General features: G+C 43.5%; 1 protein-coding gene across 3 annotated transcripts in view; it reads right to left on the reverse strand.

Annotated features, from left to right (window-relative positions):
* Cdk19 (cyclin dependent kinase 19) overlaps positions 1-15,569 on the reverse strand; it is a 131,650-nt gene that overhangs the window by 98,283 nt on the left and 17,798 nt on the right. The window contains exon 1 of one of the 3 annotated variants that reach the window (XM_076552414.1): positions 3,342-3,402. The exons of the other annotated variants lie outside the window; for them this stretch is intronic. Within the exon in view, the coding sequence (XP_076408529.1) occupies positions 3,342-3,373 (32 nt within the window). The 5' untranslated portion in view covers positions 3,374-3,402. Of the gene's footprint in view, positions 1-3,341; positions 3,403-15,569 lie in introns of those variants that run through there. 3 annotated transcript variants of the gene reach the window in all.

The following is a 15,569-nucleotide window of genomic DNA, read 5'->3' on the forward strand; positions in this document are numbered from 1 at the left end:
GATTTCTGATTGTGGGAGCCTAACAGCAGCCACCAGGGAACCCCTGACACACCCTAAATCGAGACCCGGAGATAAACTCTCACTTGAATGCAATGAAAATTACATAGAAAAGTTTATGGCGTTGGCTGTTGGTCAACTTGACACAAGCTAGAGTCATCTGAGGAGAGGGGGCCTCGGCTGAGAAAATGGCTCCACCAAAGCTGTCTGCAGGCAAGTCTGTGGGGCATGCTCTTAGTGAGTGATTGATGGGGGCGGGCCCAGCCCACTGTGGGTGGGGCCAGCCCTGGGCAGGTGGTCCTGAGTTTTATTAGAAAGCAAGTGAGCAAGCCATGGAGAGCAAATCAAAACACATCCTTCCTCCACGGTCTCGACTGCAGTTTCTGCTCAAGTCCCTGCCCTGGCTCCGAGATGATGGACTGTGACTGTAAGATGAAATGAACACTTTCTTCTCCAAGTCGCTCTGGTCACGGCTTTACCACAGCGACAGGAAACAAAGGAGGGCATTTGTGCTCTAGAGAGGACTGAGGAGACTGGAGCAGGTACAACCTTCTGCAGGGAAACAGCTCCGAAAAAGAGCTTCAGATCCAGTCTCCACACCCTAGACACGGAGACCAGAGCAACATCTAACGGCAGCTCTGACGCCACGTCCTTCTACTCCCCAGTGCAGTGTTCTTCACAGCATGGAGGTGAGAGTGAGACTCGGGAATCGGCCCCTGTGAGGCATTTCGGAGGGCTGGCAGTCCCAAATGCATACACAGGAAGATTACTAAAAAGACAGGGGAAGGGTGAGACTGAGGTGAGTCTCAGAGGGGAGAGTGGACAGTTTGCCTTTGGCTTTTTGAGGCAGTCTTGCTACACAGCACAGGCTGCCCTCAAACCCAACTATGAAGCCCAGGTTGGCCGACGCCAGCCTTTCCAGTTGCTGGGATTATAAACATCACTACCGCACATGCTAAGCCTGAGGCTGGACTGAAGAGAGAATACAAAGACAGGACTGACAAGAAACCTGAGATCAGATTAGAACTGAAGCTTGATAAACTTGAGCTGGAGGATGTGGCACTACTGTACCATACTGTAAGGAGGTCAGTTTTGTAGGACTAAGATAGACCTTGTATCCAAAAAGGAGAGAAAGCCACGAGAACAGAGATAAACAGAACTGTTTCTGAAGACACACTCGCCTCTGACATCCCAGAGAAAACAAGTTCTATAGAGAGAGTCATCCTTTAAGCTTGTTTTTCCAAATCTTAAGAGAATTCACATGATATAACTATCAAAAGTAGAGAACCAAGACTGGTATACTGTTATCTTTTATAAGTAGGTGTTACCGATAAGACATTCATTCTTCAAACTCTATGACAAGTGAATCTAGCCAATATTTTTTTTCCTCCAAGATGCTGGAATACATCAATCTATGTCCTTCCCTTTAGTATGTGACAATTTGATTTTGCAGACTACAGAATTTTAATATCACCATGGTAATTGGGATATTAAATGTAATTGTCCCCCATAAGCTCATAGGGACTGACATCATTGGCAAGTTTGGCCTTGTTTGGAGTAGGTGTAGTCTTGTTGGAGGAAGTGTGTCACTGTGGAGACAGGCTTTGAGGGCTCATATATGCTCAAGCCACACCCACTGAGACAGTTTACTTCCTGGTGCCTTTGGATCAAGATGTAAGAACTCTCAGCTCCTTCTCCAGCACCATGTCTGCCTGCACGCTGCCTTGCTTCCCACCATGACAATAATGGACTGAACCTCTAAATTGTAAGCGAAACACCCTAATTAAATGTTTTCCTTTATAAGAGTTGTTGTGGTCATGATGTATCTTCACAGCAATAGAAATCCTAACTAAGACAATCACACACAAGGAAAAAGCAACACAGAATAAGTATTTGGAATAACAGGAACCAAAAATTAGTTTTCTGTTATTATCACTCTGAATTATTCAATGAATCCAATATCCACCCAGCACAGTAGTAATGATTTATTTGGGACTACTGTTGTTATTATGTAATATCATGGTTTTTTTCCAGTGCTGAGCTAACCTAGAATCTTCCAGGAGAGCACACTACTATTGATCTATATCCCTAGCCCCTCCACATTGAGACAGGGTCTTGCTAGGTAGGTAGCTTAGGCAGGCCTTGAACTTGAATCCTTGGGCCTCTACCTCCTGAGAGCTTGTGTTACAGGCATGGGACAGCACCATCAGTTTAAAATTTCTATTATTACATTTTTCAAAATAAGTAAGAAAAAATTGAAAAATGATAGTGACATCTGTCTCCACCGCCTAGCCTGACCCTCCCTTATCCCCACTCTCCCCAACTGGATCAAGATGTCAGAGCCCTTAGCTCCTTCCTCAGCACCATGTCTGCCTGCATGTGCCCACCCTCCCTAACTGCTACGTCCCATATCCAGGGCCCAGGCTAGTCTGGCCACCCCTGACTGTGCCACCATCAGTATCTAGGCTTCTGCCAAGATCAACTCTGCCTACCTCCTAAACCACAGGCCCCTCCCAAGCCACATCCCAACTTTTCCACCCAGCCAGACCCACCTTTACCCTCCAGGCCTGGACCAGGAGGCACATCCTGTACACCAGAGTAGGTCCCCTCTGTCCACCCGACTGCACTGCTCCTAAGTCATTTCCAACCTATAGGCACATTCCATCCTGCAGCAGAAGCTCCTTAGGACAGAAGGTAAACACCTCAAAACAGACTCAGGAACTCCCTAAAACTGAACAGACTCACAAGGCCACTCCCTCCCAAGAGTAAACAGTAAAGCTAGGGGAGACTAAACCTAAGACAAGTCAAGCTACAGACTCTGAGACAAGCCCAGCTGCCTGGAAGAAGCAGAGACCAGCCCACCTGCCTGGGAGAGGTTTAGACCAACTAAGTCACTTGGAAGGGACACTCTCCGACCTGCAGGCTACGCAGTGTGCTCCAAGTTCCCAGCTTTTGTGAGCTGTCACTAGTGCTGGGTTGGGTTTTGCTGATACATCTGTCTTTAAGTCATTTCTGCTCCTAATGCAAGCAACCCCGATAAAATTCATTGGTTCACCAAGTTAGACTTGGATGGTATCGCTACTTTGCTCTGTCATGGGCTCTCTATCTGGGGTGAGTAAAGACAGATGAGTGAGAGTGAGAGTGAGAGTGAGAGTGAGAGTGAGAGAGAGAGAGAGAGAGAGAGAGAGAGAGAGAGAGAGAGAGAGAGTGAGAGTGTGTGTGTGTGTGTGTGTGTGTTGCACCTCCCCAGGAAAATCTTGTCACACATCCCTGCACTGCAAAAATGCAACAATAAAAAGAAATACATGTGAAAAATAAAATAAAAATGATAGTTAGAACCTTACATCAATATTTCCACTGGAATAGTAAGCAGCATGTCTTAAAATTCACCAGAATGCAACTTCTTCCGTCTGGAGGGAATGGAAAGAATATGTAAATGTTTTGTCATCCTCACGTCTAGCTCTATTGGATCAGATAGAATGAGACATTAGAGGCGGCGTCCTGTTTCCTTGGGTCCGTGCTGTGCTGAGGACGGAGCCCAAGGCTTTCTGCGTGCTGAGCCTCCTTTCTGCCACTGAACTATGCCCAGTGCACCTCCAGCTTCATTCTGAGACATTCTGTGACATTACTTCAAATCATAAGAATTTATTCAAAACAAAATATTCAAAAAGATCACAAAGATTCAAGACACTAAAATCAACATTTTTCACATTTTAAATGTTTTAGTTTTCCATCATGGAAGGTTCTTCCAAACCTGAGCTACTGAGGCATCTTCCTTTAAAAAAAAAAAATTCGCCGGAGTCTATGCATGTGCACCATTGAAAGGCTTGGTGCCTGTGCAGAGGTCAGTAACGGGCGTCAGAAACCCTGGAACTGCAGTTACAGATGGTTGTGAGCCGCCAGGGGTGCTGGGGTAGAGTCAGGTCCTCTGCAAGAGCAGCCAGTGCTCTGACCTGCTGAGTCATCTCCCCAGCCCACATTTTCTCTTAGTTAAGTGGGAGTTTGGGCACACTTCCTAGTACAGGAAGAAATACACTTACAAGGAAAAAGTTAATTGGTTTAGAAGATTTTACTTGAAATTTGAATCAACATGGCACATAAGTCATGTGGCCAAACCAAAATGTCAGCTATCTTCTTCTGAGAAGGCTGTATGAATAAAGCTGTGTTACAACAGTTTTTATTACTGTTTGCTGATTTTTGTTGTTCTTTGAGACAGGGTCTTAGCTTGTATCCCTGTCTGGCCTTGAACTCACTATGCAGACCAAGCTGGCCTTGAACTCACAAAGATCAGTCTGCCTCTGCCTGCAAAATGCTGGAATCAAGGATGTGTGCCACCAAGGCCAGCCCTGCATTAGAACACTTAAAGCAAGGTATAAAACCATTTCCTCATTTCTGTATCATAAAGTATACTATGTGTACTATGAAATACATCTTACATAAACTATTAACAATGGAGAAAATATTATTATTGCCATCTTTATCCCTTCTGATTTTTCTATAACAATTATTAACTGCTTGTGTATTAGTCATTTTCTTTCAAGAGTTCCCACATAGATTGGCCTGAACTTGTCTACTTAATGGTCATACTGATACACACCTTTAGGGATGTAGAGGCAGGAGAATTAGGTGTCCAAGGTCATCTATACCTCTACAGTGAGACCAAGGCTAGCCTGGGCTACAAGAGACCCAATCTCCAAAACACTTAGGCAAATATAGCCTTATCAAATGATGTATTTCATACAAATGCCAATCCAAGGGTTAAATTCAAGTCACTAATAAGTTAAAAAGCAAGACACTAATTAAATAAAATTGATACCCAATTAAAATAAAAGGTAAATACCAGCAACAATGAGCCATTCTACTCTTAATTTATAATGAACAACTATCTTTTCCATTTACCATCAAATCAACACAAATCAGTACTACCCAATAGCAAAACACACTTACTGTGAACTGCAAAGAGCTGTTCTTTCATGGTACTCACATGGCAGAAACTGACCCACGAGCCTCAAACACTGACTCTTGATTCCCATCACATGCTACAACCCCACCAAAAGCTGACAGGGTAAGTAACACTTCCTAAATTACAAGTGAAGAGAAAAATCCAATATTCAAGCCGAAGTGATTCAGCTTTAATCACCAGAGCACGTTTTTTCATGTCTTTAGACTCCTCTTCTGAGAAAAGAACAGCACGTGCCAAGGCTCACATGCAGATAGATGAGCACGATCCATCTGAAGGGTGACTTAGAGCAAGGGAAGGAGAAAACGACAAAGACACAAGCAGAACAAATGGAGCAGACCACATAAAGTCCCACCGAGGGACCTGGCCATCATCCTAAGACACAGAGACTAAGACTATCCTATGGTTAGTCTGGAGGTGTGAAGACACACAGAAAAAGTAGTTAGAAGACTTGGAAGTAATTTCAGTGTACAGGAGCAACAGTATAATCTAGGGTGGTGGACGGGAACAACGGTGTAATCTAGGGTGGTGGACGGGAACAACGGTGTAATCTAGGGTGGTGGACGGGAACCACGGTATAATCTAGGGTGGTGGACGGGAACAACGGTGTAATCTAGGGTGGTGGACGGGAACAACGGTGTAATCTAGGGTGGTGGACGGGAACCACGGTATAATCTAGGGTGGTGGACGGGAACAACGGTGTAATCTAGGGTGGTGGACGGGAACAACGGTGTAATCTAAGGTGGTGGACGGGAACAACGGTATAATCTAGGGTGGTGGCCGAAGAAATAAAAAGGTAACTGGGTGCCAGTGGAACAAGAGTAAAGAAACAAATGAAAGATACCAAGAACACGACAGACTGGGGAAGTTTTAGGAACTTAAGTTGAAGACTGGTAATGTCTAAAGGGAGATGTTCAAATGCCTACTTTTTAGTCAATTAGAAGGGATACAGAAATGTGAAAGTCAAGTCACAGAAACAGGAGGAAGGAGAGATCCTGTAAGAACATCACTTTGAAAACAATGGTCCCATCATCTATAAAATGTATGCTACAAGCTGGAGATGTAGCTCAGTTAGGATGGTGCCTGTATAGCACTCACAGAGCCCTAGGTTCAATTTCCAGCACCAGGTAAAACCAGGTGTGATGGTGCAGGCTTGTAACGCTGGCACTTGGGAGGTGGAGGCAGGAGAATCAGAAGTTCACTGTCAACCCTGGCTATATAACAAGCGCCCAGCCAAAGCTACAGGGGATAAGGGGTTGGTGCCCTGATTCAGTGGAGTCAATCCTGTTCTTGAAGAGGACCAAACTTCAGTTCCTGCAACCACGATGGGCGGCTTACAACCGTTTGCCTGTAACTCTAGCACCAAAGGGAATGTGATGCCTCTCACCTCCATGGGCACACAGGCATGTACATATGTGTGTGTAATCACATACACACACACACACACACACACACACACACACACACAGAGTTTCTTTTTAATTTTTAATCAATTAATTTTTAAATTTTTTATAACATATATTTAATCTCCCTCAAAGAAACTAAGAAGGGGAAGGGGATAAGATGAGACAACTTTTTGATAAGGGTAATTCTTTGAGATTCTAAATTGTAACAATATATACCATATCATATTAAATAAATGTGCATAATTCAAAAATAATATAATAAAAAATAGCCAATTAACTTGGAAATGAAGAACAAAAAGTTGTCAAAGAAAATCACTTCCAATTATTATTGATAAATTAAAAATAGCCACTGAAGAAAATAAAAGGCAGGGTTTCAGATGTAAAGTTATAGCTCACTCCACTAAATAGCCTGAAAATCCTATTGCCTCTAAGCAACAGGAGTTCTAACCCAGCCAGGTTTACACAGTGAGAAAGAATCCAAACAAAAACTAAAGACTACTAGAAGTGAGAAAGCTGGGTCACTAGGTAAAAGTACTTGTTGTGAATGCAAATGTGAAGACCGGAGTTCAAATGCCCAGAGGCCTCATAAAGGCCTAAAAGCCGGATGCATTCTACGAATGTCCCAGTCCACCTAGAGAGAGCTAGGAGACAGACAGAGAACCTGCAGCAGCTCACAGGCCACTACTCTGGCATATGCACCCGAAAAGCAACAGAAACTGTCTCAAATAAGATGAAGGTAGGATCAACACTCAGGCACAGTCACGACATCCACATTCACATGAAGGAATGTGCACATGCATGTACAAAAGCACACTTTTGAAAAGAATTGTAAAGTGGAGAAACTTCATAAACAGCTGTATAAACTCATAAAAGTAGTATTTATAATATCTGGCATGTAAATGGCAAAATGGTCGCTTTTTTTTTAATCAAAGAAACATTGCCCAAGAAAAGTATGTCAGAATTTCTGATCCTAATCTCATTATTTTCTTTAAAAGCAACTCATTAAAAAAGCCTCTATAAAAACATATTTTACAAGTATGTGGGATGTGTTTGTTTCTCTACTAAAACAAGAACAAACTTGAGAGAAGAGCATATTAACAAGTTCGGAAGAGAGGTGGTTAGCATATTGGAACCCAACGCTTCTGGCACTGGGCGCCTAACCCAAGAATGTCTATCCTCCAGTCATGAGTCACGGATCAGGCTGCCTCTGTTGACTGTGAAGCGATCCTCAGTCAAAGGAGCAGTGGGGAGGAGTGCACCATGAATAATGACTTGGACAGGTTCCCAGGAAGAAACCACAGTGCGGCCGGCTAAGCCTGAGAGAATGACACGGTGCTGTACACAATACGCTAGTGTTCTCTTCTTCTTAATTACCCAATCTTAATGTCAGAGAGAGTGAAAGTCACTCTCGAGCTCTAGTTAGGTTTCTACTTTTTCTTGCACACTCATTTGTGCGTGTGAATGCGTGTAAGCACATAAATGCCAGTGTGCACGTGGCAGCCAGAGGCCCACCGGTTCTCTCTCTTCACTATGGGTCCAGAGATTAAAACTCAACAGGCTGCTGCTGCAGCTAGTGCCTCTACCCACTTGGCTATCCCACCAGCACAGAAGGTTTTCTTTCTTTCTTTCTTTCTTTCTTTCTTTCTTTCTTTAACGGATTTTAGAATAATGAATTAAAATGTATCTTAAATGTGATCAAAGTGGTCCATTTGCTATAACTGTTCTGTGGTGACACTCAGAGAGAGCTCTTTCACCTGCCATACACCCACCCCAGCACACACAATGACACCAGAAGACAACACTCTCTTTACCTTCTGCTGAAAAGTCTGCCACCTCCAATACTTGAGGTCCATACACGAACCCATGAATACAGCAGAAGCAAAAGGCAATTTATGTAGATTTAAAGTTACACTTCCAAAAACATGAAACGGCAATGCCGATCTACGTCTACATACTGCCAGGATTCAGACTTCAGATCTGACAAAAAGTCAACGGTGTGAACTAATGCCACAGGTCATCATCCATTTTGTAACTGGTTATACATAAATACCAAACACTGACTGACTGAGCTTGAACGACTACATCAAAAAGAGATTTATGCTACTGAACAAAATAATAGAACAAAAAGGTGTGAATGCATACAAACTGAAAGTAGCAACTGTTTTTTAATTACGTGAGAGAGCCCATACATGTATGTGGAAAATAAAAGATATTAAATAGAAAAATACACTTCACAGAATAGAATATGGAGATTCCCGCAGTTCAGAGCACATTTTCTTCTTAGAACCAGAAATTACTGAGAATATGGGAGAGCACTACTTAACACACACCAGGAAGGGAACAAATGCAGAGGGAAAGGGGAGACGTAGACCACGAGCCTGAAGGGACTCCCAAAGCCAGACTTACTTCTGAGGAGAAGTGAAATGAGTAAAGCCTGCTGGGCAGGACGGGGAAGAACTCTGCTCCAGAGCTGTCAAATAAAAACAGCCAGGAAACATGCTTCCAGAAACCATTCCTGTGATATACTAGTAAAGACTTAACCAGGTGAAAAAATACCTGTTTGTTTCATTCTTTCCTAAGGATAGACTTTTTTAAAAAATCCTCCAAGATAACTGGGCAGTAATCTGAGACCTAAGGTGAAGGCAGGAAGCCTGAAGTTCAAGGCCAACGTGAGCTACATAGTGAGACAGTATCTCTACCAGGCTCCTGCTCTCCCTCTCCGCCCTCTGTGCCACCCACACTGGGACAAGTGACCGTGAAGCTGCCCTCTGTGAGGCCATGCAGCTACTGGGTGGTGGTCACCTCTAGTAAAAGGGATTAGAGGGCTTATCACAGTTTTAATTGTTTCCTTTTTGTAACATACACTCCTTGTACAACCAGGAAAAAAAAAATGCCTATTTCTGTCCTGGGAACTTTGGAATCTACTCCATTTGGAATGCATTACTTTCATTCTCTACCAGGTTAGAGGCCAAATTCTTTAGCCGGGACCACACAGTCACCATCTGCTTTTTCTTTTTTTTTCGGTCTTTGGTTTTTTAAAGACAGGGTTTCTCTGTGTAGCTTTGCGCCTTTCCTGGCTCTCGCTCTGTAGACCAGGCTGGCCTCGAACTCACAGAGATCCGCCTGCCTCTGCCTCTCAAGTGCTGGGATTAAAGGTGTGCGCCACCACCTCCTGGTACCATCTGCTTTTTTTCTCTGCAAATGTATTGCCAACCGCCATCCTGAGTATTTACTGAATGACACTGCTGGTGTGTTTTGAAAGAATCTCAACTGCATTTGTTTTGCTTCCTCTGCATACACTGCCAAGCTGTAGTAAGACGGGTAAGTTTGTTATGAACAACGCTAGTTCATAATGAATAAAGTCTGTCTGTCTCACCTGGCAGCACACCATTCCCAATGGCAGCCTACAGTCCCATCACTAACTCCACAGCTCCATAGGAACCCAGCCTTCTCATCAGAGCATCTCACTTTTAAAGGACAAAGGAGGACCCTCGTGAGGTGCTGTGGGAGTGGGGAGACCCGATGCGGATGTCAGCACGTCTCCGTGCAGTGGGATAGTTTATTTGAACTGTCACAAATTTTTCTTACCAGGTAAAAGCACAGTAACAGTTGATCTGAAAATAGCTGAGATGTAACCTCCCCAGGCCCCTCTTTTAGCTTCTTTATCAAAGCTGGCTGCTTTTTTAAAGCATCTGGCTAGCTATAGTTCAGGGTTTTTTTTTCCCCCCCTACTATTTAAAAAATACAATCATAAGCAAACTTCAAAGACTACATGTACCTTAGTAAAGTTTCTTTTGATTTTAAGTTAGATGTAATTCCTTATTTCAAATCATGAAAAACAGAAACAAGATCTAGGTTTGACGGGGAGTTGTTTTGGTTTTTTTGCAACAGGGACTTGACTATGTAGCCCTGGCTGGCTTGGAACTTACCTCAAACTTACAAAGATCACCTGCTTCTGCCTCCCAAGTGCTGGGGGAAAGTCAAGGGCCCTGAAGTCAGTAAGACTTCCGTTTGTTTAAGTAAAAACCAACCAGGGTTGCTTTCTCACAACTACAGAACTCAGCACACACAGCAGACCACACAGCCAAATATTTATTGGTCCTTTATAGAAATCCTGATAATACCTGACCTTACAGAACAAATGTCTAGATAGGGGATACACAGGTCATGAGACTTTTCTTCATGACTGAAATTACTGATAACCAAAAGTAAGAAAATATAGACGACTTTATACACAAATCTTTTCACAACTTACAAATACACATACACTCAGAAACACATACATCACTAAAAGCAAAGGCTTAAACATGGTATCATTGAGGTAATACAAGAGTTATGCAGCCTTTACTGTAAAGAGTGTGCTAAGACAGTGTCTGGTGAGACCTATTTTGAAACACTACACTTTTCTAGGAATTTCCCCTCCAGAAATACAGTGTATAGAGTCTAAGAGGAGCAGCAGAGCTTCTTATCTGCCAGATGGTTTAAATTCTTCCCAGGGATAAGCTCATGCAATCCTCCCAACAGCCCCATGAGGTAGGAACTAGTCTACCATTTTACCAGGGGATACAGGAAAACAAAGACACAGAATTAATTGGTCCAAGTCATTTGTCTAAGTAGTATAATTGGATTTGTAAATCTAGATAGTTTAAATTCAATGCCAATCTTTGCCACCATATAATGCTTACTGGAAGGGAAGAAGGGGTGGGGCACCCAAAAGATAGTCGAAACACAAATGAAGACATTCAACCTTCCCACAATAAAATACTGAGAAGAGCAGCAAAAGACCACCTGCCTACTAACAGACAGTGAGGCCAAAAGCCCAGGTAGACAAGGAGAAGGAGAGCAGGCCAGGCAGCTCTCTACTCAGATAGACATGGAGTAGTTCTGGCTCAGCTTTGTGGAGGTCAGAGGGCAATCTCAAGCCTCCCACTTGTTTGGTGGGGTCTCTTGTTTGATGCTGTGTGCCAGGTAAGCTGGCTATCAGCTTCCTAGAATTCTGTCTCCACCTCCCATCAGGCTGTAAAAGTGCTGGGATTCAAGTGGCCACATCCAGCCTTTCCCACAGATTTTGAGAATCTGAACTCAGGTCCTCACAAAAGCACAGCAATCATTTTTTCCACTGAGTCACCACCCCAGCCCTGACTCAACCTTTTTGAAGAATGTGGTAATATTACCCTGTAATCTAACAACTATACTTCTAAGAATTTAACTAACGAGAGAATCATACAAGAGGATAAACATACTTAATAATAAAGCTACACAGATATAATATTGAGCCAGGACAAAAAGACAGGGGAAACTCTAGGGAAGTGGAAAGAGGAAAGAGCCCCGCCCTGATGTCTAGCTGAAGAGCCCTCCAGCTAAGCATCCAAGTTCCTAGCACAATTAACACTCGCTATGAAAGATGCTGTCCAAGGCACACTTCCTTATGTAGAAAAACTTCCAGATCGTAAAATAGCAATGAGCCAAACTTAAGGCCTGAGGGAGCGTGTATGACCCCAGACAGGACCTCACTCTTCACCCAGATCCTCTGGGAATTTCATAAATGAGGCTACCAAGTGACTACATCCTAAACGTCCTACATCCCTGTGATGTAGCTTTTCCTCACCAAATGTAATCCTGCCAGGTGTACCTTAGGAACCACTTTGTGATTTCATTCAATTTCTTAGCAATAATAACTTCAGAAATCAATAAAACCCTACATATGACTATTATAAAGGCAATAAAGTGATATTCTTCCTTGAAAGTCAATTTGCACCTAGCTATGTCTTATTCTTTCTCTAAATACTTTTTTTCTATTCATCCCTGTGCTTAAGATCTATGTTTAAAATGTCTTTTAATAAACTCCTAACTTGGCCTTATACTGGATCATCCTGAAGTCCTTTTTCCACGCTGAAGCCAAAACTCAGGCTTTACCTGCATGAATGATTCAAAAACAAAGAAACAAAAAAAAAAAAAAAAAAAAAAAAAAAAACCCACAAGCTACTGCAGGCCACAGCATGAAGTTATGTCTTCCACAGGCAACTTAAAATGGTAATTAATGTAGGTGCTCAGCTAACTGGTAGAAAGCACTTGCATACAACGTGGTTGGCCCAGCCCCTTTGTCTTTTCCTCTTCCTGTCTAGAACGAGGCACGACAATCATCTAGGACCATCTATACCAGAGGTTCTCAACCTGTGGGTCTCCAACAACCCTTCCACAGGGGCCACATATAAGTATCTGCAGTAGCACAATTACACTTATAAAGGAGCAACTACATAAATTTATGTTTGGGGGTCACCACAACATGAGGAGCTGTATTAAAGGGTCACAGCATTAGGAAAGTTGAGAACAACTGGTCTATAAAGAAGCCAAAGAACAGGCAGAAGGAGGTGAATACTTGATAATATACTTGAGTCAAAAAAAAAAAAAAAATCCAGACTTTTTGTTCCAAGGGGGAAAAAAATAAAATTCCTTGTTTCTTTTTCTGTTTTATTGTTTGGTTGTCTTTCCTCCCCCCCCCCACCCCCCACCCCCAGGGTCTTGCTGTGTAGCTCTGGTTGTCCTAGAACTCACTATATAGACCAGGCTAGCCTCGAACTCACAGAGCTACACCTGCCCCTGCCTCCTGAACACTGGGATTAAAGGCGCGCAACCATACCTGACACTTATTTCTTGACAAGGATAATGAATAATGATCAGGTTTTTCTTCTCCCTGAAGTCAAAAGGAGAGATCTGCACCCCTAAGCACCTTGTGTGCTCTCTCCCCATTTTAAAGACAGCTAGCTAGACGGTTTCTGCCCTCCATTCCTTAGCGTGGAATTCTGTTTAATGCTGCTAACAACGGCTACATCAAACACAATATGGAACATTGTCTCTTCTTTCCCATTGATGCTGCTGAGTTCTGTCACCGGGACACTAGCTAGAGTCCTCTGGGAAGTGGGCTCTCAATTGAGAAACATCTCCATCAGACTGCCTGTGGCCAGTTTGTCGGTTTTCTCCTGATTAATGATTGATGGGGGAGAGCCCAGGCCACGAGGGAGGTGCCAGCCCCGGGCAGGTTGCCCCGAGGTGTATAGTAAGAAAGCATATTGAACCAGCCACAGGGAGCAAGCCAATAAGCAATGTTCCTCCATGGTCTCGGCTTCAGCTCCTGCTGGCTTCCCTCAGTGATGGGCTGTGACTGAGACACATGAGCCCTTGCCTCTCCACGTTGCTTCTGGTCATGGTGCTTTACCAGAACACAAAGCAAACTAGGACTCCATTTTCTTGAGTGGTACAGCATGTATCTTCAAATTCTTTTCTTCATTCTGAGAAAATAGTAGGAATACAGGCTGACTAGGAAGCTTTCTGGCAGATTTTTAACTAATTACATTTCTAAATATATCCTTTAATATAAAAGTAGAAAAATGTAGGTGAAAAAATTATATAAATGCATGCTTTTCCAAGGGGGGGGGGAACACTACTGTTTAACAACCTAACGATATTACCAACTGTAAACTAAAGATCAACAGAGAGGAACTCAACCACAAACTACAGTTCCAGAGAGCTAAAGCACAGGGGCATCGGCTCTCCATCTCAGACTGAAACAGAGACTGTCTCATGTGTGAAAACGTGACACACGCCCGAGGGTTGACAAGTACAGACCACTCAAGCCTGACGACCGAGTTGACGACCGAGTTCCATTCCTGGAACCCAAGATGGGAGAGAAGTGACTCCTTAACCTGTCCTCTGACCTCCAGAGCCGTTCAGAAGCAAGTGTGCGCCAGCTCCAACGCTCCAGGTCGGTTTGGGTTCACGAGCGCTTGTGCTCCCCGCCCTCTCCCTCACAGACACACAGACACACAGACACACAGACACACAGACAGACAGACAGACACAGACACACACACACACACACAGACACACACACAGGCAGACACACACACACACACAGACAGACACACAGACACACACACAGACACACACACACAGGCAGACACACACACACACACACACAGACACACAGACACACACACAGACACACACACACACACGTTAAAGAACTGAAAAGAAGCAAGGCATAGTGGTGTGAGCCTTTAATCCCAGCACTCAGGAGGCAGAGTTCTAGGCCAATCTAGTCTACAGAGTGAGTTCCAGGTCAGCCAGGACTGTTTTACTGTTTTACTGTTTTGAGACAGAGAAACTGTCTCAAAAAGACAAAGAATTGAAAGGAAGAGGTACTTTCATACACTGTTAGTGGCAGTGCATGAAATTATCTATACATTTGGAAATATCTACAAAGAGCCTAAAAACAACTTACAGCATTTGGACAATAAATCAATTCACATCACTATCATGGGGGAGAAATCACATGGACCAAAATGTGGAAGAATGAACAACTATTAGTTTCAAATACAAGGAAATTTTAAAAGTCGGGCTTGGGGTATGGCTCAGCTGGCATGGTGCCTGCTGAAAACTCTGGTTCGATCCCCAGCACCACACTATTTGGGGACGTACCTTAAACCCAATAGTGAGAGGTAGAGGCAGATGTGTTAGAATTCCTAGCCACTCCCCAGTGACATGACCACACGTGCACTGGCAAAATGCTTAGTCATCCCAGGGTCACATAATCTGCCCAGAGCGTGATCACGTAACCTACGCGCATGCGTGGTGCAGCTACTTAAGCCCATATGCGCATGTGCAGGGGAATCCATAAAAGCAGGTCCCACTCATCCCTCTCCCCTTTTTTCCTGCACGATCTTTCCAAGGCCTAAGCACCCTTCTCTTTCCTCCCCTTTAATAAACTTTTTGTTGTACCTTGTAGTTTTTCTTGCATAGCAAACAGGGCCACTTAATGAATAACATTGCACCGGTTAATAAATAACGAGGAGCTGGGCAGTGGTGGCACATGCATTTAATTCCAGCACTCAGGAGGCAGAGGCAGGTAGATCTGAGTTCGAGGCCAGCCTGGTCTACAAAGCGAGTTCCAGGACAGCTAAGACTCTTACACAGAGAAATTGTCTCAAAAAAAAATTATAATAAAAAAAGAACCCAATTTAATAGGAAAAAGACCTCTATAGACATTTCTTCAAAGATATATAAATGGCTAGGATGTTAAATTATCGTGCGCCAATAGGAAAACAAAAATCTATGAGAAAACCATCTCCACTAGAACACTTAGAAAAGAACAGAGGCCGGGCGGTGGTGGCGCACGCCTTTAATCCCAGCACTCGGGAGGCAGAGGC

The sequence above is a fragment of the Peromyscus maniculatus genome, chromosome 16 (assembly GCF_049852395.1).
Source record: "Peromyscus maniculatus bairdii isolate BWxNUB_F1_BW_parent chromosome 16, HU_Pman_BW_mat_3.1, whole genome shotgun sequence".
In the NCBI taxonomy this organism is placed as follows: domain Eukaryota; kingdom Metazoa; phylum Chordata; class Mammalia; order Rodentia; family Cricetidae; genus Peromyscus; species Peromyscus maniculatus.